Here is a 25,309-nt window from a genome sequence, read left to right as displayed (position 1 = left end):
ACACCACTACCTTGCTGGTTAGAAGATCCATCCACTAAGAGGACCCACTAGAAACCACCGCCATCCACCTGGGTGGCCTTGGCTAATAGCTCTACCACGAAATGAGCATATATCTGGCCCTTGATGGCCCCCCTGAGTTTGTACTGCACGTCAAACTCAGATAGCTCGACTACCTAACGCACCATCAGACCTGTTATATTGGGCTTCTGGAGGACCTTGCGGAATGGCAGATCTGTCCTCACTATCACAGTGAAGCTTTGAAAATAATGGCAGAGTCGCCAAGCTGTAAATACCACTACCAAGGCTACCTTTTCAATAGCTTGATATCATACCTCCGACCCTTGCAGTACCTTGCTCACGAAGTAGATAGGCCTTTGAACCTTTCCCTGCTCTTGCACAATGACTGAGTTGATTGCCCGATCAGTAACTACAAAATAAAGACTAAGAGGAGTACCTGACAGTGGCTTACAAAGGACAGGCGGGCTGGCCAGGTACTCCTTCAACTTGAGGAATGCATCTTCGCACTCGTGAGTCCATACAAAATGATTGTTCTTCTTCATGCATTAAAAATAAGGGTACCCCTTATCCACCAGCTGATAAGAACCTAGACAAGGCGGCCATACGCCCAGTCAACTATTGTACTTCCTTCACTCTGGCAGGGCTTCTAATCCCTATGATCGTTGCACACTTGTTCGGGTTCGCTTCTATCCCCCATTTAGTGAGCAGAAACCCTAGGAACTTCCCCGCTTCCACCCCAAACACACACTTCTTTGGGTTCAACTTTAGGTTATACTTAGCTATTATGGTGAATAGCTCTTCCAAATCAGCAACATGTTGATCCTTTTCTTCTGAGGTGACGATCATGTTTGTACATTTCGCCCAATCATAGGGGCGAGGATCCTATCCATCAACCTCTGATAAGTTGCGCCAGCATTTTTAGGCCAAAAGGCATGACCTTGTAGCAGTAGTTGGAGAGCTCGGTCATGAAGGCGATCTTGCACTCATCACGGGGGTGCATATGGATTTGATTGTACCCTGAGAATGCGTCCAGAAAGCTCAGCAATCGACAACCTGAAGTGCTGTCCACCAAGGAATCTATGTTGGGTAGTGGATAAGAATCCTTAGGTCAGGCCTTATTCAGGTCTGTAAAGTCAACGCACATCCTCCACCTTCCGTTGGTCTTTTTTACCAATAAAACGTTCACTAGCCATTCAGGGTACTGAATTTCCCTTATGTGGCCAACTTTCAAGAGCTTCTACGTATCTTCCTTGATGACCAGACGCCTCTCATCGTTGAACTTCCTTCTTTTTCATCACCATACACCCCCGCCCCCCCCCCCTCCTGCTCTTCAGGCTATTCTCATATGATGATCACTTCTCCCTCGAGGGAGGACAACTTCATCTTCATGTGCCTCGTCGAGGCCATCGTGCCTAACTTATTTGAGGAGGGTCTTCCCATAAGTAAGTTGTAGGCCGAAACAACATTAACTACTAAATACCTTATACTAATTGTGCGAGATGAGGCGCCATCTGAGAAAGTCGTCCTCAGCTCCACATGCCCCCGCACCTCCACCTGATCTCCAGCAAAACAAAACAAGTAACCATCATATGGTCTCAACTGGTCAGGAGACAATTGCAAGTTATTAAATGTTACCCAAAATATCACATCAGTCGAGCTCCCCTAATCGATGAGAACTCGGTGTACCCTTCTTCCCACGATGACGACGGATATCACCACTAGATCATCCTCGTGTGGGACCACGTCTTCCAAGTCAATGCTTGTAAAGCAGAGATCGGGTTTGGCGGTTTGGTTAGACCTCCGTGCCTCTACTGCCATCACCTTTCTCGTGTACTTCTTACGCTTGGAGGCGGAACATTCCCCTCTTGAGAATTCTCCCGAGATGGTGTTCAACTCACCATGGACCGGTACCTCGTGTCCTTGGTCTGCTGAAGTAATTTCTTCCTTTGATCCCTCCTGGCTCCCTTCCTAGTACTCCTTCAAGAATCCATCTTTTATCAGGCCTGCTAACTGATAGCCCAAGGCTATACAGTGTTCCACGTCATGCCCAAACCCCTTGTGGAACTCGCACCATGTCTCCTTACGCGACCCCAAGTTCCTGTCAGATTTTGGAGGGAACATCAATTTATCCACCATCCCTGGCATACTCAACAAATCCTTGTAAGTCATTCGAAATTTTGGTCGAAAAGGCAAGTTTTCTTTTGGCTTTGTCTTTGGCTGGTTCTTCCTAACTGTGTAGGGTGCTCGCCTTACGTCTGACCTCTTTTCGGTCGCAGCTTCGTGGACCCTCAGAGGTTGAGCTCGACTACTTTTTTTGGGCTTGGCTTGCCCTGGGTACATGTTGTCGTGCTTCACAGATACTGCCTTTTCTGCACCAATCTGAACGACAGCTTGTCGTCGTATATCTCCAAACGTTTTTGTTGAATTTCTAATCAGCGAGTCGCTGAACAGTCCTGGCATGATCCCCTGCCTAAAGGCATGGACCATTAAGGCCTCATCTTGGGTCAAGAGCTTTACTGTAAACGCCCCAAACCTGTTTAGAAAATCATGCAGAGGTTCTCTCTATCTTTGCTTTACACCAAAAAGATTGAATGAGACTGGCGGTCGGGCTTGGTTAACAATGAATTGTTCGAAAGAGGTGATGTAGCCATCAAGAAAGCCAACAAACCACTGCAATGTTGTGCCTATGAACATACCCATGAACATCTTGCAATGTATGGCGTATGTTCCTCCCGATATGATCATCTGGGCGTTGAACGTGTTCAGATGGCTTTCGGGGTCTTTTACACCTGTGAAAGTAATATTGGGTGTTATGTAATTAGCTGGTATGACAGTGTCCATAATTTCCTGCGAAAATGGTTTGGGGCAAGCTCTTAGCTAAGCAATCGAGCCTCGCTCCCCTGCGAAGTGTCCGTCAAGCTGCTGTAAATTCCTACGCAACTCCTCATTGGCCTTGCGCAACTCCTCATTGCTCGCTCGTGACACGTCTATTTCTGCCATCAACTAATCTTGTCTAAGCAGTTGCTCAGCTCTAGCTTCTGCCATGAGTCTCTCCTCAACCCTGGATGTCATCATTGCTTCCTGGAAGGCACTCACAATTTCCATAAGTTGTTGTATAGTGGGGGTGTCATTCCTTTAGATCCCAGTGGACCTTGCCTTGTGTTCCTCATTACGTCTGGAAAACTCCAACACAATTGTGGATGGGATCAGGTTTTATCGTGTCCCACGGTGGGCGCCAAATGTTCTTGCTAGTTGACCTGCTTGCCGGTTGACTCTGATGACAAGCTCTAACTCCGCCTATTTCTTCAGGAATCTGTTCTATCTCTTGCTGCTCTGGAACGTAGCTCCGTTAAAACAAAGAGGGTCCTACCTGCTGATTGCACTCCGACGATCAAGTCAGTACAGGGCTTATAAGAGTTTAAGAAGTAGTAAGTCTCAAGCCCCTTTTACAGCTTACCTCTTGTGACAACTTAACATCACGAGAATCTCATCTCAAGCATACCCAACCGGAAAATATTTTGTCAAGGGAGTACATAAAATAATAATAGAATAACCACCAGGGCACCAACTCATGTACCAACGTCTGGGGTCCATTCTCCTTATGTGGGCACCCTACACATGGTGCTTCACTATCTTTCATTATACATGCAACCTAACCTCTACGTGCCCTAAAACACATGGGCTTAGGTTTAAAAAGAAAACACTTACTTGGCTTAGACCCCATATGCACTAAGCGCACCCCTAGGCCCACAACTACCCTTTGCTAGCTGCCTAGGCTTTACGTATGAAGGATTACCTTAATTATACCAAAACGGGCTTACTCATACAACCGGGGCCCAATCAAATGGCCCGTCATACTGGCCCAATAATTGAGCTAACCTGCCTGTTCCATGCAGCGATGTCCAACCACTGAACGTTGAGCTCTGAGCACTTTGGTCCAGTACAAACCCTAAACCCACTTTAAGGCTATATCATGAAACAAGAATAAAATTAGTGTTAGTTAATATTAATGGATAACAAAATGACATCATTTCTAGAAACTAATGGTTCCAATGCACATCATAAACGAAAGGCATTTTCCTTGAAGGAGGAGAGTAATACTATGCATTAAGAGAGATACTTGGCTGTGACAGGTTAAATTTTTGCCTCATTGTTTTTTGTGAAACAATTCTTATTTAATGAATACAGCAACACGTTTCAAATAATGTGTCGTCACCAACTTGCTGCTTGCTCACAACAACTGCAGTTTTATTAGATTTCAAAGGGTAGCTAGCACTAACATATGCACTCCAATTTTTTTTTCTCATACCATTGCAGGGTTTTTCATTCCTAAAAACAAATTGACTCTGTTTCGTAATATTTTCATGGACACTAAAAAACAAAACAAAAATGTGTAGCTCATACACTTTAATTAAAAAACGACACCCACCACCACTAAACTTTTCAGGTTATCTTCAATCTCTACCATCGAATTTTTAACTAAAATATTATATATCTAACTGAAATTTCTTTAGTTTCTGAACCAAACCAATTCCTTTCCTCCCCTTTCTGATGATCACTTGTTAGTTCTTGAGATCATGGCCTTAGCTGTGGTAGGCGGTGCTCTCCTTTCTGCTTTCTTTGACGTTCTTTTCGACAGGCTAGCTTCCCCTAAGCTTGTCAACTTCATCCGTGGAAAGAAGCCTAACAAGTTGCTTCAAAAGATGAAGAGCCATCTGCTAGTGGTTAGAGTTGTGCTTGCTGATGCTGACAAGAAACAAATCACAGACTTCAATGTCAAAGAGTGGCTCGATCTTCTCAATGATGTTGTGTACGAGGTTGACGACTTACTTGATGAAGTGTCTACTAGAGCTGCTACTCAAAAGGAGGTAAGCAATTCCTTTTCTCACCTTTTCAACAGGAAGAAAATTGCTAGTATTAGTAAGTTGAAAGACATAGTTGAAAGATTAGATGACATTTTAAAACAAAAGGAGAGTCTAGATTTGAAGGAGAATCCAGTGGAGAGAAACCAACCATGGAAAGCTCAGCCAACATCTCTGGAAGATGGATATGGTATATATGGTAGGGATAAAGACAAGGAGGTCATATTGAAGATGGTGTTAGAGGATAGAGCTGATGGTGAACAGGTGTCTGTGATTCCTACTGTAGGCATGGGTGGGGTTGGGAAAACCAGTTTGGCAAGATCTGTTTACAACGATCACAAGTTGAAGGAGATATTTAATTTGAAGGCATAGGTTTGTGTTTCTGATACATTTGATATTGTGAAGGTCACAAAAACTATGATAGAGGAAGTCACCAAGATGTCTTGTAATTTGAATGATCTTAACTCACTTCAACTTGAGTTGATGGACAAGATCAGAAATAAAAAATTCTTAATTATCCTGGATGATGTTTGGATCGAGGATTATGATAGCTGGAGTAGTCTTACAAGTATGTGGGATGAGGGGAAGTAAAGTGCTCATGACAACCCGCAATGAAAGTGTAGCGGTTGTAGTTCCTTTTCATTCTCTTAATATATATCATCTAAACAAATTGTCAAACGAAGATTGCTGGTTGGTGTTTGCAAACCATGCATTTCCTCTCTCAGAAGGCCGTGAGAATAGAGGAACTCTAGAAAAGATTGGAAAGGAGATTGTTAAAAAGTGTAATGGATTGTCTTTAGCTGCACAGTCACTTGGAGGAATGTTGAGAAGAAAGCACGCTGTTAGGGATTGGAATAATATACTTGAAAGTGACATTTGGGAACTTCCTAAAAGTCAGTGTAAAATTATTCCAGCACTCAGAATTAGTTACAATTATCTCCCTCCACACTTAAAACGGTGCTTTGTTTATTGTTCACTGTACCCCAAGGATTATGAATTTTAAAAAGATAAACTGATCCTGTTGTGGATGGCTGAAGATCTTGTAAAAACACCAAAACAAAGGAAAAAAAGGAAAGACTTGGTGACGAGTATTTTGACGATTTGGTTTCCAGACCCTTTTTTCAATTTTCAAGTCAGCAGACTTGGGGTAATTATTTTGTAATGCATGACCTGATGCCTGATCTAGCAACATTCCTTGGCGGGGAATTCTATTTTAGAGAAGATGAACTTGGAAAAGAAACCAAAATTGATAGAAAGACTCGTCATTTGTCTTTTACAAGATTCAGTGATCCAATTTCCAATTTCAGATATTGAAGTTTTCAAAACACTAAAATTTCCAAGAACTTTCTTGCTGATCAATTGTAAAATTTCTCCATTCAACAACGAGCAGGCAGCACATAATATAGTGTCGATGCTTAAGTATTTGAGAGTTTGTTTTATCATTTGTGACTTCCAATCTCCGCCTGCTCTGCCTGATTCAATTGGTGAATTGATCCATTTGCGTTATTTAAATCTCTCTCATACAAGTACAGCAACACTGTCGGAGTCATTGTGTAATCTGTACAACCTACAGACTTTGAAATTGAGTTGGTGCTTAAATCTGACTAAGTTGCCTAGTGCCATGCAAAATCTTGCAAACTTGCGTCATCTTGAAATTTTTAAGACTTCCATAAAAGAGATGCCTAAAAGAATGGGGAAACTGAATCAAATACAGAAGTTGGATTTATATATTGTGGGCAAGCATAAAGAGAATAGCATCAAAGAACTGGGAGGACTTCCAAATCCCCATGGTTGGTTTTGTATTAAGAAATTAGAGAATGTTACTAATGGTGAAGAAGAACTAGAAGCCAGGATAATGGATAAGAAGCACATTGATGGTATATCCTTGGAATGGTGTGTAGGTAACGACAATAGCATCAACTCCCAAATTTAATTAGATGTACTCAGCAACTTACAACCTCACCAGCACCTGAAAGGGCTGTCAATAAGTGGTTATAAAGGAACTGGATTTCCAGAATGGGTAGGAAACTTTTCCTCCCATAATATAACAAATCTGTGTCTAGAAGATTGTAACTGTTTCAAGCTTCCTTCACTTGGGCAACTACCATTTCAAACATGAATTCTGTGAAGACTATTGATGCAGGCATTTTTATAAGAAGGATAACATGCGTTGTTGGGAGGTGTGGAGTTCCTTCGATTCAGAAGCTTTTCCTGTACTTAGGAGTCTTAATATAGTTGATTGCCCCAAACTAAAGGGAGACTTGCCTAATCACCTTCCTGCTCTGCTAACACTCAGGATTACAAATTGTGAGCTTCTTGTCTCTTCCGTCCAAGGGCTCCTACCCTTCAAACATTAGAGATACACAAAAGCAACAAAGTAACGTTTCTTGAGTTTCCTCTTTTGGTGGAACGTATAGAAGGAGGTCCAATGGTGGAGTCAATGATGGAGACCATCGCTAACATCCAACCTACTTGCCGTCAATCTTTAACATTAAAGGATTGTTCGTCAGCCATATCTTTTCCAACTGAAATTCCCGAACGCAAACGCACTTGCATACTCTTTAGCTGCTAGCCATTTCAAATGGAAGAGCACTTGAAACAAGCATAGAATGAAGGCACTAAGTCATCAAGTCTGGATAGATAATAGCTATGAAATTGACAGGAATCTCCTATTCTTATTAGAAGTTTTATTTTTCTATGAATATTGACACCGGAAGAGATTAAATTTTCATGTTTCACTTTGTTGTTGTACTTCAAGATCGGATATCTCTTTCTGTTTATGAGATCCCTTCAAAACAAACTAACTAACTCTTTATTGAAATAATTTAACTTAATTTAATTATTACATCAAGAAATCAGTATGACTTTTGAGTTTATCCAAGGTAAAGCATATAATATTTGGTCTAATTAATCAAACCAAAATAATTAATTAGTTCAATTTTATTTAATCAGAACCTTCACCAAAATTTCTTATAGAAAGTCCACACTTCCTTTGATACAATAGATTTATTAAGAGCATACATATTTACATGTCGGGATGGTAGAGGTGATAACAATTGGTCCTGCGACAGATATTTGTAATGCATCTCGTAGTGTTATCAAGCAATTTTCAGTTAATTTTTCAAAAACATAAATAAACTCGATTATAAGTCTATAATCAAAATTCATAAATAGTAGTTCTCCCTTTTTCAACTTGCTCGAGCATAATTTTTTATTAACTGTAAATACATAACCATTTGTCTTGCATAAATAAAAATTATTTCGAAATTTTCCTATTATCAGTTAGATCACTCGATCAAATAATTTATCAGTATAAAATTGATTTATAAATATAATTTAGGAAACAAAATCCAACCAAATACAAACACAAAAAATCATACAATTAGTTTAGCATTTTAAGCTGATGCAAGTCTTAACTAATATTGATTGGGGATGCACCAAACACTTATTTCACCCATCTTAATAATGAAATGAAGTTGGTAAAAATATTTGAATTCCAAAAATAGGACAAATGGGCATCAAAAGTCCCGAAAGGAATTTTGATTCAACTTCCTATACCGAGAATGGGCTTTCCGTATCCGAAATATAAAGAATATATTCAGAAAAACTCATTCTAAGATGAATGTGGAGTGACAACTTATAAAGCGCAGAAAGAAACATCCAATTAATAAAGTGAAGAACTAACAATTGATGTAGACAATCTACCGAAACAACAATAGGACATATCTTCATGAGGAAAATATCGCCACTCCACTAACCGATGGAAATTATTAACCGCTGGAAAAGATGCTTTTCAAAGGTATGCATTTCACAAACGTCTTGTACAAGGAGTAGAATACTAAGTTTGCAACTATTAACAATATCGCCTCATTTCTCTCTTGTAAAACCTTCTGAACACGACATGAGACAACAACTAAAGCTTAAAAGGTAGCGAAGAGAAAAATATCTAATTGTTTTTGTATGGAGAAGGTTCACATCATTCAAAACTGCTCTGCACAATTACTACCTTCTTCAGCTTGAAGAGTCATCAAAAAAAGTACATTACATCATCTACAATATCTGGACAGCATATACCACATGATCACCAAAAGGTCCCTACAGCAAAGTCATTTTTAAAGTGACTAGAAGAAACTGTTGATCCAGATCAGGCACAGAACGCTGAAATGTCCATAGCTAATCTTCTCTGCTGTGCCACAAATGATACAAGCTTGTTATCATCGATGATTGACCAAATGAAGTTTAAAATTTATTTTCTCTAACCCTAGCATTGAGAACATGAAGCTACTTAATACACAGTGAGAGATTATTGCAGGACATAAAAATGATTTTACAAAGTTTTCTATGGTCATTGTTTTACAGAAACATACGATTGTCATGCTTTAATAGTTTATGATCAGCTCTTCATACACAGAAGCCTGGTGAGCTATGCAATAAAGTCTCCCTGTTGTTTCATGCTGTTATAGAGATCACCACTAGAATAAGCCCACTAAAACTGGACACTTAGATTGCAAAAGTACGATACTGAATTATTCTCAATATCAATAGCATTAGTTTATTTTCCAATAAAATAAAACCACATGTTTTACCATTATAATGATATTATTAGGTAAGTGTTCCAATATAAATTGACAGTAAAAACAAAAAAGGGGGCTGAGAGATGATGATGATGATGAAACAAAAGTACCATCGTACCAAGTTTAAACCTCCCCTATATTGGGCATCTATCAACTAAAGAACAAAAAAGATCTCTTTCACACAGGAAAGCTAGAAGTAGCAGAAAAGGTCTTCAAAGAGAAGGTTTGTCCAAATACCCATTAAGTTTGAACATGAACAGCATACCCAAAAATACAGTAACAGAACATCAAGACATGGTACCATACTCATGTTTCCGGTGCGAAACTAAAATGAGCAAAATTTAGATTCTCAATTAATGATTCAACCACACTTCCTAAATTGAGAAGAGAAATGTCAATAACAATCTCATGAACACTTTCTATTATTGGTTAAATTTTATTGAAAATAAAAAATTTGTAAGTCTCACTTCTTGATTATCCGAGTCTCTCTCTTGATTAGGTTTAATAATTGCCCACAGCATTTTCAGAAAGGGACACATGGAACACGGGATATAAGCACAAGCCAGGAGGAAATAAAAGCTTGTAAGCCACTTGACCAACCGTGCCCATGATCCCAAGAGGACCATAATACTTGGGAGCTTGCTTGGGGCAAATTTTACAATTAAGGGTCTGTTGCTTATTGGCTCTCAGCTTGAGAAATACTCATTCTTCGATATTGAAAATCTTCTCGACCCTTTTATTGTCAGCCATATAGCAAATGTTGATTTAATTGTTTGAGAGTTATCTCCATTGAGTAGTTCACACGGTATTTCATGATGCATGGCTTCCACCCTTGTTTCTTCCAAAAGAAATCACGTAATAATTGAGGGAGGCCTTCCATAATCTACCTCAAATGGTGTTCTCGACTCTTTTGTCAGCCATATAGCAAATGTTGATTTAATTGTTTGAGAGTTTTGTCTCCATTGAGTAGTTCACTATGTATTTCATGATGTATGGCTTCCACCCTTGTTTCTTCTGGAAGAAATCACGTAATAATTGACGGAGGCCTTCCATAGTCTACCTCAAATGGTGTAAAACTCGTGGACGCATGGAAATTAGTATTGTACCAATACTTTACAAAATGGACCCACAACACCCGTGACTTTTGCTAATAAAAAATAAATCATCTAAAAAAGGTCCCCAAGTTCACCTCAATTTTTGGCCATTTGACTAAGGGTGATATTTTGTACTCATCTTCAATTGAATACCTTGCAACTCAAAAAATTCTTTAAGAAAGTCGCTCACTAAAATTGGGTCTCAATAGAAAATGGGATACCATGTAGTCAAACACTCTCCTTCACAGACACCTAAGCTTAAGTTTTTGTTGTATATTGGTGTTTGAGGGCAATGAAATAGTTGTACTTGTTGAGAAGTAGAACACCATTTTCATGATAAGTAGGAACCGACAAATTAGGTCCATAAGCACCTATAGCCAATGTAGTCAAAAACACGAGTTTACTCGCATACTCACACGAGTCAGCGAGTTTGGAAGGCCAGCCGAGGTGACTCAGCCAGCAGATCAAAATCGGAGAGGATCGGATGGAGTCGTCGCGCGGACCAATGGATCGGAGACAGAGGTTGTCAATCCTGGATCATGACTCCTGCGCAGCCCTTTTTGGCCAAGAAAAATGGAACTTGGTTGCTCTAGCATAGAGAATGAGGTTTTGCACCGGCGGCTTCGATGGTCTTGTGCAGTGGCGGCGGCGGTGGCACGCTCTAGTGAGGCTGTGACCATGGCGGAAAATGAAGAGATTAAAGGGGATGACGTTCGGTGGAAATGAAGAGTTGCTGCCCAAAATAAACCCTAAAACCTAATTCAAACATTTAGGCCTTGGCCCAATTTTAATATCCTGTCTATTGCAACCCTAATTCAAATTAAGTCATTGGATAAGTATTTTGTAGTAGCAAGAGTAAGTGAGCAATACTATTAATTTAAAATCCTAAATTTATTTGGGCATTATTTGTCCCATTTAAAATACTATAAGTTCCCAATAATTTTAATTGACATCATACTTTTCTTTAATTTATCTATAAGTATATATTGTAACACTATAAATATATATTATAACACTATTAGTAACTCTTACGAGTCGAATTACGACTCTCAAGTTATGATCTTTTATCTCCTCTCCAATTCTCTTACGAGTTACGAGTTTGACTACATTGCCTATAGCAACAATCATATCTTGAAAATTCAACAATCATAAGGTTGAATGACAAACCTACTTAGTACCTAAATCTAACAATATATTGACGACTGATGCCTTTAAATTTTGGTCACATGCTTCTTTGATATTAGTTTGCCTTAGTTTTTCTTTTGTTCTCTTCTCTATTGCAGCATCTGAATTTCTATAAAACATATCCATTTCTCCTTTTTTTTCCACCACTATTTCCCCCTTATCATTACCAGTTGTGGAAATTTCAACTTCATCTTCACTATCATTATTATCATAAGTCGCACTATATACAGGATTGATGGAAGAGATGACTACTTTTTCTTTAAATAATGGTATAATTACCTTATTCGTCCCTACATTTAGGGTCAATATTTAATTTAGTATAGTGATATTTTAAAAAACCAATTTGGTCCTTATGTTTTTTAAAATGTATACAAATTCGTCCTTTCCGTTAAGTCTCATCTTACGACGTCAAGTGTTGTTTATGTGGTAGAGAGAGGTGCTTATTTGGCATGGAGAGATGGGATTTGAGTTTTAAAAAAGGACGTACAGAGAGAAGGTACTCTAAACTGGGTGAGCTTGATGTCTCTCTGGCGAGGTTGGAGACCTTCTGGCGGAGGTCGTCGCCGCCGCCGACAGGGAGAGCAGAAGCGAGGAGTGCGACATCTAAGCATACAATCTAGATTCTGCTAACGATACCCTTCGAAGCATTCGGGAAAAGGAGCCTCTATCAAACTCAGCCTCTACTGTGTCGTAATCGTCATCTTCCTCAACCCCGCAAGCATCACATTCACACACTTCCTCCCCATCGTAATTGCTTTGAGTTTGATCAGTAACTGCAACCTCCCCTTCACCGCGCTGTTTCCCCTCCCACACGGACTTCACGTGCAAAATCTTCAAAACCCAATTTCTGCGTTTTGATATGTCACCCTCGTCGTCATCTCTAACGGCCTTCGCTTTGGCGTTATCCGCCAAAACGGCATTGTCGAGGGCGAGCTCTTCGTGCTTGCTGTTATTCCCCCGAGGCCAGAGAGATTCCAAAGGGTACCGAAAGGTAAACCTCGAAAACAGCAACCTTTGCTGCGAATACCACAGCCAATTGCTTTTTCCAGTAAAGCTTTGGCCGAGACTTCTCTAACAAAGTCAATTTACAAAAAGGAACTAATGGCTTTGGTATTAGCCATTCAGCATTGGAGACCATACCTGTTGGGACGAAAGTTCACAGTCTAACCTAACCAAAAGAGTTTGAGGTACCTCCTAGAACAAAGAATTACGACCCAGAACCAACAAAATTGGCTAGCCAAACTTTTAGGGTATGACTTTGAGCATCCAATAGGTTGGCAGACGCTCTGTCACGAAGATTGGAGGAAAAGGAAGAAAGAGTGGTGGAAATCAATGTTTTGTCCATACCCTATTGGAGGGATATTGAATTAGTGAAAGAAAATAAGCAGGACCTGATATTGAAAAAGATCATGGAGGAGTTAAAAAGCAATCCTAAGGCACACGGGAATTATACCCTGGAAAGTGGGAGACTGACATTATAAGGGGCGACTGGTGTTATCAGCGTCCTCGAGTTGGATTCCTACGTCACTACACGGGTACCAAACTACGCCTTTGGGTGGACACTCAAGAATCTTTCATGCGTACAAAAGAATAGGATAGTCGTTGTATTGGATGAGCATGAAGAAGGTTGTCACTGACTATGTCCATGCATGTACGGTGTGCCAGCAAAATAAATATCAAGCTTGTTCGCCACAACAACTGCTTCAGCCACTACCGATTCCGAACGCGGTTTGGGAGGAGCTGAGCATGGATTTCATTATCGGGCTTTCGAAATCATGTGGGAAGGACGCAATTTTGGTGGTTGTAGATCGCCTAAGTATGGTCATTTTATTGCTCTTAAACACCCATATTCGACTAAAACGATCGTAGAGGTACCTGTGAAGGAGATAGTGAGACTGCATGGTATTCCAACGTCTATCGTTAGTAACAGAGATTCAACATTTCTAAGCCTGTTTTGGAAATAATTATTTAAGTTAAAAGGAACGACGTTGAAGATGAGCACGGCATATCACCCCAAAACAGACGGTCAAACAAATGTTTTGAATAGAACGCTAGAAACATATTTACGGTGTTTTAGTTCAAAACAACCGAAGATATGGGCGACTTTCCTTCCTTGGGCAGAGTACTGGTACAACACTAGCTATCATTGGGCAACGAAATGTACACCATTTGACGTAGTGTATGGACGACCACCTCCATCGTTGGCAAGTTTTGTTCCAGGAGAGACTATGGTAGAAAAGTAGGAGCAAGATTTAATGAACCGGGATGAAACCCTAGCACAGCTTAAATTTCAGGGCGCAGGATCAAATGTCCAATTTCGCCAACCGCCACAGAACACCATCTTGAATTAAAGTGGGGGATATGGTATATTTAAAAATTAGGCCACATCGGCAACTATCGATGCCTAACCGACTGCATCCGAAGTTGGTTGTCAAGTACTATGGTCCTTTCCTGGTTGTAGCAGTGGTTGTTCAATGGCCTTTAAACTTCAGCTACCAGACACGACTCGAATACACCCAATGTTCCATGTGTCTCAACTCAAGCTGGCGGTGGGGCTGCACGAAGTTCAACCCAAGTTGCCTAAAGAGTTACAAGGACCGGCGGGAAATTGTTATCGAACAGAGATCTTGGATAGACACAATAACAAAGACTTGTGGGAAAACTCATCTATTTATCACACATTAGGCTAGACATAGCCTATGCATTTAGTATGGTTAGCCACTTCATGCATGATCCAAGAGAAAGACACTTGCACGCAATAAATAGAATTATTCAGTACTTAAAAGCCTCTTTGGGAAATGATTGCTATTCAAAAAAACGGAAAAACTTATCCATGAAAGTATATACTGATGTTGACTATACAGAATCAATTGTTGATAGGAGATCCACCACAAGCTATTGCATGTTCTTGGGTGGAAATATAGTGACATGGAGGAGCAAGAAACAAAATGTAGTTGCAAGATCAAGTGCAGAGGCAAAATTTAGAGTCATGGCTCAAGGGGTTTGTGAACTATTATAGATAAAGGTCATACTCGATGACCTCAACAAAATATGAAGATCCTATGGGTTTGGCGTGTGATAATAAGTCCACCATTAGTATTGCACACAATCCAGTTCAACATGACCGAACAAAGGACGTAGAGATAGACCAACATTTCTTTAAGGAGAAGTTGGATAATGGTCTTATAGTCACCGAGTACATCCCTTCAAAACTCCAATTGGCGGATATGTTCACTAAAGGACTTCCCACAAAACAGTTCAAAGATCTTACTTGCAAGCCCTAATAGATCTACATTCACCAGCTTGAGAAAGTGTTGCGTAATTAGGAGATAATTATTCCATAAGTAGTGCAGATTCTGTTTTCTATTTTGTATAACTTTAATTACTTATTATTTCTTGCTTTAATTACTTATTATTTATTTCCTTAATTAAGTTGTAAATACTCTATAAATTTAGACTGTAATCTCATTTGTAAATAAATTCATAAATATATTCAATCTTCTTCTTTCAACTGGGCCTGTTACCAATCTAAGGAAAAATACTAGTCTTCGGACCTAAAGGTTTATTTTGGCTGGCTAACAATGTCCCCATGCCCTATGATTTTTAATTTAGTTATGTCCCCATGTCCAATCTTCATAGGTCACAAATGAACCAAGTTATATGGAAGATCGTTATACTTGGTCTCTGAAACACAACTTTGAATATTATACACAAGAGAGTTCTTGTATTGATAATTTGAAACAAAAGATTTAATGAGTAAAGGCAAATGAAATAATAAAAAGTGCAAACTTATGAAGCATAGAGATGGACACTGTCTATAAACCCAATATAACACAAAATGACAATTGACAATAGATTTCATAATATAAGGACAAAAGGTATAAGCATATATATACATTAAAAAATTATTATTATTATTATAAAAGTGTGCATGTTTTAGTGTCTACGTACAAAAGCATAAATTCGACATACAAATATTGAGATATATTTCACAGGCACTAAAACATTTAAACCATATAAGTGTTAAATATCATAATTAATATTTTCATATTCAAGGATTGTTGTGCTAGGAGATGTCAAAGTTTGTATTAAGTAACAAGCTTTAGAGTATGAGTGATCATATATGTCCAACATAGGAGGGTTTATTTCCTTGAAGTGAGACTTTAATAGCTGAATAAGAACCTAAAACATGAACAGTTTCAAAGGCGAAGTTCACACACCAATAAATTTCATGAAATTGCATATTATATAAGTTGAAATCTAAAGTATATATTTTATGTAAAGCTTTAGATGTTTAGCAGAAAGGTCCTGGATATATGGAAGTGGAACTTATATGCAGTTTCACTTGTGCAAACTGGAAAACATTCTTAGGAACGAGGCCTACTACAGCAAATCTAGTATAAATAGAGTGATAAACCACTTGCAGAATATAACAGCTCTGCTGTATTTTCCTTTGGTAGATGGAATTACTTATTTAGTTCAACAAGATTGCTTAAAATCAAAATTCAGCTAAAACGGAATTCTTACCTGAACAAAAAAAGAAGGGGTCACCATATTTGACACAAGTAGTTATTCTGCAGCAGATCTAAAAATTTTGTGTTTTAACTTCCTATTATGATTTTCCTGTTCAAAGTTGATAAAAGAAAAATCAAGCATGAGTTGACTTAATAAAATTCAATAATTTTCTATCAGGCAGACAGGTACAGAAACAAATATATTACTATTTTTCAATCCTCACAGCAACCAAACTAATTTAGTCTAAATCCTTTCCACTTCATGCAGGTTTTCAAGCTGTGCATTAATCTTGAAAAGTGTTTCTCATTGAGACGACTAATGAATGTAAATATTGATTGATCATTGCATGTCAAATTGGCAAATATATATCAAACATAAAGGAAACGTGTAGGAACTAGGCAATAGAACAGCTAATGTAAACTGTCAGGAAAAGAAATTGACAAGATTAAAATGGTGGGAAAATACAAAAAACTAAAAATAAAACTACAATGATGAAAGGGGAGAAATGAAGGGAAATAAAGGGAAAGAAACACAATCAACACAAATAACCAAAAAAAACAAATGCACGCAATCCAGTAAAAGATATCTTGGAAAGAAAAGTATAATGACCACAAAACAAGTTGTAGGGAAATAAAATGAAAAGATGGAAGATACAAATCAGATCAGAAGAGAAGTCCTCAAAAACAAAATGCTTGGAATAAAAGGCAAACAAACTAATGGGAGATAATGAATTAGCAGGAAAATTAAAAACTGAAAGGGTAGGGTAAAGTAAACAAAATGCAGAAAAAAAAGAAGTTCAAAATAGAAGAGTAATGCGTGAAGAAATATATCAATCATCAAAATGCAGAAAAGTAACAAAATTTTAAAAATAGGTTAAAAGCATTGAGCAAAAATACAAACAATAAGTCTAAACATTAAGCCAGATGTGTTACTGAAACCTGAAAGACAAAGATACACAAAAGAATTCCAGGAATGATTATAACCACAAATGTAAATCACACGGTATCTGCAAGTCAAATAAAGGACAAAAAAATAATGGGTGCTAGACATGAAAGTAAACAGCAGGAAATAAAAACTTGGTAGTCACATGCAAACAACAGCGCAAAGAGGCCACCCCCAAAACCGCTATAGTGGCAGAATGATATCACGATGACTGATATTTTGATCCCTAAGTAGATTTGTATAGCATGATGAATATAATATACATGATTAAAAATAAAGAAAACGCCTAAATTAAGGTGGCATAAGTTTCAGATCAGGTTGGTTGGTTGCATAGAACCGCTGGATGTGTCACTGGAAGCCACATAGGAAACACCGAGTGAAATAGAGAGACAAAGCATGAGAGGGAAGGGCTGATTTCATAGAGGGGAGTGAAAGTTATTGGTCATAGGTTAAAACAGAAAGTTAACCTTTTATCCTTAATGAGAAAAACAAAAACATAAGTGATCCCATTTCCCAGCTTGGAATTGAGTCCCTTAGGTTAATCCTAAATTGCATCAGACCTCCCTTAAACTGTGCAATCTTTCGCAATTTGTCCATGCAACATGGCCCACGATGCACGATGGCCACAGACTTCAGGCATGGGGAAGCTGCTATTCCACTGGCACGAACATGTCCTACTGATTACTCTAATTAAAATAACTCAACAAAATAGTTCTACAAGACCCCAAAACTACATCCAAAACATCTCAATTCCCATCAATGCATCAGGCCATGGCAGCAAGCCACATCAGTTTCAATCAATCAGCGTCAACCCCTAAATTAAAACCTCAAAAACTTCACTTAACACACTAGTTGACAAAAACACATTCCTAAGCAAAAGCAATAATACTTCTAGTCAATTAACATTCCCCACATTTAACCAACCATAACATTATGATATTCATCATCATGGCATCTAACAAACAAACATTCAACATTAACAGCAACCACTATGACATTCTAATCGCAATCATCACATGATAAATATAGTTGTCCAACATTGACAACAACAACAATTAGTATCTCAATCATTCCAAAGATGGACTTTTATATTTAGTAGTGCACTAGTACAAAACTGCAAATAACGACTTTGATTAACGACAGTTTTAGGCTTCTAATCATAAAAGAAAACACAATGGCATTTTCATAATAAAAACCAACTTTTGACGACAGTTGACATGAGGACCAGCATTGACAACGGTTGCATGGAAAAACCGTCGTTAAAAATCAAAGAAACGGCATTAAAAATTGAATTTAAGAAAACGACGACGGTTAATATATGGAATCGTCATCATATACCTTGTTTAAGGCATTGTTTCTTCTTCTTCTTCTTCTCCTCTTTTCTCCAACATCGTCTTCTTTGTTATCTAGCCCCTACATTGTTCACCGCACTTACCTCCATCCTCGATCAAGGTACTGAAGCGCCCCACCGCACAGCATTGAAGCCACCCCTAGTTTCAGCCCACTAAAGCTCTCCAAACTACCGCACCAAAGGGCCTCCACACTGCACTGGAAGTTCCCACACCACATCACACCATAAAGTTCACTCAGCACCGTGAAGTCCATCGAACCACAAAGTCCATCCCGCCACCCCACGCCTTCGAGGTTAGTTTTTTAAAATTTCTATTTTGTATTTATAATTCGTTAATAATTATTAATTTTTAAATTATATAGTATTTAGTGTATTTTTAGGATTATATTGTTTTTGTTAATTTAGCAACACTTTTTGTCGACCGTGTTAGTATTGAGTCTAGGGGTGTTCAATCTCCGACAAATATTATTAGACGCTTTGAAGTTCGTGTTTTAGGCATTATTATGTCCAATTTTTGTTATACTTTTCATTGAGATCCTTAGTTTCACGTTTGAGATTTAATACATTAACTTGTGTAGTACTCTAATTTTAAAAGTGTTTCTAGATCTTTATAAACTTTATATAAAAGCTAATGGAGGGTGTACAAACAATAATTGTATTGAATTTTGAATTGTCCGTTTGGACAATTGGGAAGAGTAATCAGTTTTTAAGAGATGATTAGTGCATAACTTATAATCGAATTTCATATATTTTACTACTTAAATTTGGATCATTGCATTTTGTGTTGATCTTCTAGTACATATTTGATTGTGAAGATTTTGGCCGCCACTTTCATTGTCACCGAAGACCAATGCGAAATATTGCTGAAATTTTGTAGAATTGTTTATGTACTACTCAATTATTATAAAATTGAATCTTCTGGAATGGGATAGGGTGATACCTTTAATTAAAAAACTGAGATTTAAATGTATTGTACAAAACATAATTCCAGTAATGTACGTATAAAACATTTAAATGGATCGGAGTTGGATTAATTCTCCATGTGTAAGTGACGCATACAAGAGAGGTTACACGCATACAAGTGAGGTGTGGAAGAATTTATACAGTTTGCACAATGTAATGTCGATAGTAATCACAACGGAGTAAAATTGAGGTGTCCTTGTGTGAATTATTTAAATAGGAGAACATCAAATTGAATGTTTCCGAAATTAGAGAACATCTTTTATACGATGGATTTCTCATATATTATATAACACGGACGTGACATGGTGAATTGTTACACTTACCAAGTGTGCGTTGAACTGAGGAGTTTGTTGATTGGACAATGAACGACAAATTAGAGAACATGATTCACGATGTTGGAGCAGAATCCTTTGTTGAAGTGGTGTTTGAAAATATATCTACTAACTTCACACAATTATCAATAATGTTAAGGTTGATGAATTTGAAGGCAAGAAAATGGATGAACAAAGAAAAACTTCACAGAATTGCTTCAGTTGTTGAAGGAAATGCTTCCAGAAGAGAATACACTACCTAATCAAAATTATGAGACAAAGAAGATACTTTGTCCATTGGGTATGGAATATAAAAAGATACTTACGTTCTAATGATTATATTTTATGTAAAAAAGAGTTTGAAGAGTTAAGATGTCCCAAGTGTAGCTTATCACATTATGAGGCTAAAGATGGTCAACAGAGAATAATAATATAGTCGCAAAGGATGGTCCTCCTGCAATAGTATCTTACAATTATTCCAAGCCTAAAGCGTATGTTTGTGAATCTAAATGACGTTAAAAGCCTGAGATGGCACGCAGATGATAGGAAATGTGATGGACTACTTCGTCATCCAGTTGATTCTTTCTAATAGAAGAAAAAGGAATTTAATTTCCTATGTTTGGAAATGAATCAAGGAATTTAAGACTTGGATTGGCTAGTGATGGAATAAATCCTTTTCGAAATTCAAGTAGCAATCATAATTAAAGGTCTGTTTTGCTGGTCATTTATAACTTACCTCAAGGTATGTGCATGAAGCGCAAATAAATGATGTTATTTATAATGATCTCTAGTTCAAAACAATCAGGAAAGGACATAGGTGTTTATCTTAGTCCATTGATTAAAGATTTGAAATTATTATGGGATGAAGGGGTTAAAGTGTTTGATGGGTTTGGTAATGAATCATTCTAGATTCATACAATGTTATTTGGTACTATCAATGACTTCCCTGCATATGAAAATTTGTCACGTTATAGTGTGAAAGGTTATAGAGCATGTCCGGTTTGTGAAGAAAACACATAATATGAACAATTGAAACCTGACCATCGTAGATTTCTAAATCAATGTCACTCATATAAAAGCCTTTAATGGACACCAAGAACATAACAATTGTCTCATTCCATTAACTAACACATTTATGTGAGGTAAAAAATGTTAAAGTGGTTTTTGCTAAAATAAAGAAGCAAATCGTGACTGAAATATGGAAGAAATTAATTTTGTTTATCTTCCGTATTTTTGTAAGTTAGATGTGAGTCACTATACAAATGTAATGCACGCAAAAAGAATGTGTGTGATAACTTAATTGGAACACTTCTCAACATTAAAGGCAAGACGAAGGACAGTGTGAATGCTCATTTGAATTTGACTGAGATGATTGACACCGCAAGAAGTTGCTAAACGTACATGTTTACATGCATCATGTTACACTCTATCAGAGTAGGAGAGAACAAGTTTTTGTGAATGTCTTAAAGGTGTTAAGGTACAACAAGGCTACTCTTCAAATATCAAGAGTCTTGTATTTATGTATGATTTGAGACTAATTGGCTTAAGGTCTCATGATTTTCATGTTCTAATGCAACAATTACTACATGTGGCTACTCGTAGAATCTTACCAAAGAATGTTAGTCATACCATCACTTGATTGTGTTCCTTTTTCAATTCTATATGTAGTAGAACTATTGAAGTGTATAGGGGAAACAGTGGGCCAATGACGTCTAGTGTGGTTAGCAATGCGAGAATGGAGACTGCTTCCTCCGGCAAAGAGTTTCGGCCAAGAGAAGGATCAAGGAACAAGGGTTCCAGGACACTCCCTTATCCGGAGTATGTGAGACGAAGGGAAGAAGGAAGATGCTTCCACTGTGGAGGGGCGTACAGTCCAGGACATCGCTGTCCAGAGAAGAATTTGAGGGTAATTATATGTGCAGAGGATGAGGGAGGCCCAACAAAGGAGAATCAGGGGTTGTTGTAGCAGATGGAGGACAATGTAGATGAGGAAGAAGAGGAGAAGAAGCATCCATCTCACAGATCTTAATAAAGTGGAATGAGGGGGGTAGGGACACGACGACATGGGAGGATGTGAAAACCATTTAGGAACAGTTTCCAGAATTTAACCTTGAGGACAAGGTTGTTTTGTCCGAAGGGAGTAATGTTAGGACACAAAATAAGAATAAAATTTGGAAGGTATATTATAGAAAAAATAAAAAATAAAGGCGGTTAGTAGTGGTTAGTAGTAGTTAGTAGCGATTAGTGGTGGTTAGTAGTAGTTAATAGCGGTTAGTGGTCTTTAAATAAAGACCAACCGGTTTAGTGAATGGTATGTTTTTGTGTATTCAGTTTGATAGACATGGAAATCCTGTGTAAAAGGAATAATATTTTCCTTTGTGGGCATTCGGAATGTAAAGTGCAGAATTATTAATACAGAAAATTATTCAGTAGATTTTGGTGTTCTTGACCTATTTTTGGGTGTCATTTTCTTGGTTCCTAACAGATGCTAACGGTGAACGGAGATAGCGAAAAAGGAAAGAATGAGGCTGGTTGAGGCGGCGCGCAGTTCTAATGACGGCGTGCGGCGACGGCAGTGATGTTGTGTGTGAGTGAGGAACCCTAACAATAGCTGACCTAAAATGAATTGGGCCACATAATACCTGGCCCAATTGAAATATTAACAATAATCCATACAGTTGACAGCATGACTTATGGTATGCTAAAACAAAAACTGCAATGCAACAACAAAAATCTAAGAAGAATTGGGTCATACCATACTTGGTCCAAATAAAATGTTAAAATGTTAACCTAATAACAGCAACCAACCAATTGTTGTGACTAAACCTAATAACTGCAAAAAAAACCCTAAATTAAATTGAGTCGTGTCATACCCAACCCAATTAAAATATTATAAGTTAACCTAGTAATATTCTATACACAACATAGCAACCTAGTAATATTCTAAACATAATATTATTATTAGTTATGGTTCCGCAATGCTTCCGACATAACCCGTTATGGTATCTGTTATAACTTTATAAAGGATTTTTAGAGTCTCCAATAATTTCCATTATCCAATATTGATAACACTGGTTAAGACCGTCGTCATTTCGTTCTTTTTAACGACGGTTTCAGGCACATTATAATTGGGTCCCTAGGATCTCCATCAATACCCAGACAGGCACATTATAAGTTTATAAAAGTGCGTTTGGACTTTAGTTAGGAAATTAAGTTCGGCTGAACTCAACCGCAATTGAATTAAAAAGCAACTCAGTTTAGCATTTAACTCAAGGTAAATTTTACTTCTAACTACATCTGAAAAAAAAGCTATCAAACATATTGGCATAGTGTACAATGGAAACTGAAAGTGGGTCTGGTGTTCCAATTGAAATCAAAACACAAGCACAGTTAACAATTGATTGACAATGCAAACTTAATTAGATGCATGAAAACTAAAGTCTAATAGTAATGTCACCTGCTGAAGAACCATAGCAGAACTCTCGTCCACCAAGCTGGTCAAATTCTGAATCTTAACAAGCATTTTCTGATACAACTCCTCCAAACCCTCGGTGTAGCTCCTAGCATCAGACCCAACCATTCTGCTCAACCTCCCAACCTCAAACCCCTCGGCACACCCGTCGAGCTCCCTCTGGTCCTTGGCGGCCTGCTTCATCCCTGCCAGCCTCTCGTCGCCACCGTCATCCATCGGGGAGCCGCGGGGTCCGCAGTCGAGCGCGGGGAGCCGCGAGTTGGGGCTGAAAGCGCCGTAGTGGCCGCGGAAGGCAGGGCCAATGTTGATGACGTCGAGGGAGCGGGGCTCGAAGCACTGGGGCCCAGTGCAGAACTGGAATGCGCGGTACTCGTGCGTGTGCACGAACGAGGAGGGCGCGTGGTCGAAGGGAGGGGAAGCTAGGAGGAGGAAGACGCAGGGAGGGAATAGAGAAGGTTGTTCAGGGGAATTTGAGTTTAGGTTTGGGTTTGAGTTATCAATTGAGGAAGAGAATTGAGAGAGAGAGGAGAGGGAGGAGGTGACGGAGAACTCGCGCATGGAGGGGCGGAGGGCGGAGCGGCGGCGGGCGGAGAACCAGCCAAGAAGGGAGGAGTGGGGGAGGACGGCGGAGGGGAGGACGGCGCCGGAGGAGTCGTGGAAGGAGGGGGAGCAGAGGAAGCCAGTGACGGTGGCGAGGAGGGTGGGGGCGGCGGAGGAAGAGTCGTCGGAGAGTGTGATGGGAAGGTGGGTGATGTGGCCGAAGAGGAGGCCGTGGATGGCGGAGGGGGAAGTGGAGAAGCGCTGGATGAGGGATGCGAGTGTGGGGCCGGAAATCGCGATCTTCTGCAATGGTGGATCGTCCATGGCGGCGCTGAGAGAGAGATTGGTGCGAACAAGGGATCTTTATTCACAGTAGAGAGTTTGAGTCTGTTTTACTTTACCAGTACAGATTCAAGAAACGGTGATACGAAGACACTTTCTGGTGATTCTTTTTTTATGCTATATTGTATTCACAATTTAATCTGTTAATTGAAATTCTTACAAAAATGTCACAATAGTTTCGTAAATCTTATATTTCGTTAACTGTTTTAAACATTTAATGAAATAATTTAAAATATAATCATTTTGTATTGGTAAATTATAATTCTATCACAAATTATTGTTCATATAATTTATAAAATAATTACTATATAAATCAACAACTTACTGAATGTAATGATTTGGAATTAGATAATCGTATGAAATTATTTTACACTAAAAATAAGTATTATATATTTCAATAATTAAATTATTTTATCGTTCTCATTTCTCTCACACGGTCACGCAGTTCTCATCTTATCATTTTCTCTCTCCACTCTCTCTGCATTTATTCTTTTTCTGATTTCTTCTCTCGAAGCAATCACTCTTTTAGTTTTCTTTTTCTTTTTCTAGTTTCTCCTCTCAAAAAGCAATCGCTTTTTTAGGTTTTACCCTATAATTTCTACTAATGTTTTTATTACAAATGGCTTTATCGTATCACCCTATAATTTCTACTAATGTTTTTGTTACAAATGGCTCTATAGTATCTTCAACCACATTGAGAGAAGATATTTGCCTTATTTTTTACAATTGAAAAAGCAACACTACATCTTTTATCAAAGTATGTTACATAGTTTTTAGGTTTAAGTTCAAAGGCCTATCAAAGGCTAAGTTTATGCTGATTTCATGGTAGAGCTCTCCTTGGCAGATGCACATCAAGAAGAATCCAACTTCCGATGGGTGTTCTCTGTAGATGGGTCCTCTAACCAACAAGGCAGTAGAGCGGGTGTCATTCTGGAAGGGTTGAACGAGTTATTGATCGAGCAGGCCCTACCGTTCGCCAAAAACACAAAGCAATTTAGTTTAGAATGAAATTCCTTAAAGAAAACTTGATTTCAGAACTTAGTTTGCCAAAAACACAAAGCAATTTAGCACAGCACCAGAAAAACAATTAGTTGTTTCACAGAAACAATCGGTTGTTTATACCAGTTAAAATATACAAAC

The 25,309-nt window shown here is 38.5% G+C and overlaps 1 protein-coding gene and 1 pseudogene across 5 annotated transcripts; one reads left to right on the top strand and one right to left on the bottom strand.

The window, feature by feature from the left end:
• Positions 1-4,495: 4,495 nt before the first annotated feature.
• Positions 4,496-7,618, top strand: LOC137818334 (putative disease resistance RPP13-like protein 1; annotated as a pseudogene).
• Positions 7,619-8,667: 1,049 nt separating this feature from the next.
• LOC137818335 (uncharacterized) lies at positions 8,668-24,349 on the bottom strand. 5 transcript variants are annotated; one of them, XM_068621685.1, is made up of 3 exons: positions 23,273-24,349; positions 16,261-16,356; positions 8,668-9,141 (listed from the first exon to the last, which is right to left on the bottom strand). In XM_068621685.1, the coding sequence occupies exons 1-2, from the start codon at positions 24,149-24,151 to the stop codon at positions 16,303-16,305; spliced, it is 933 nt and encodes a 310-aa protein (XP_068477786.1). In that variant the 5' UTR covers positions 24,152-24,349; the 3' UTR covers positions 8,668-9,141; positions 16,261-16,302. The 5 variants fall into 5 exon arrangements, with proteins under 5 accessions (XP_068477786.1, XP_068477785.1, XP_068477784.1 ...); XM_068621684.1 differs by having other exon boundaries at positions 8,668-9,066; positions 23,273-24,329; XM_068621683.1 differs by having other exon boundaries at positions 8,668-9,063; positions 23,273-24,329.
• Positions 24,350-25,309: the final 960 nt, after the last annotated feature.

This window comes from Phaseolus vulgaris, chromosome 10 (genome assembly GCF_000499845.2).
Source record: "Phaseolus vulgaris cultivar G19833 chromosome 10, P. vulgaris v2.0, whole genome shotgun sequence".
NCBI lineage: Eukaryota > Viridiplantae > Streptophyta > Magnoliopsida > Fabales > Fabaceae > Phaseolus > Phaseolus vulgaris.
This window is presented reverse-complemented; position numbering and strand designations above follow the sequence as displayed.

What these genes read in the sequence shown, in the direction of transcription:
- LOC137818335 (XM_068621685.1), bottom strand. Translation starts at nt 24,151, where the DNA reads ATGGACGATCCACCATTGCAGAAGATCGCGATTTCCGGCCCCACACTC. An exon ending in CTGCTATGGTTCTTCAGCAG is followed by an intron (nt 16,357 to 23,272) that starts GTGACATTACTA and finishes AACTTTGAACAG; the next exon opens with GAAAATCATAATAGGAAGTT.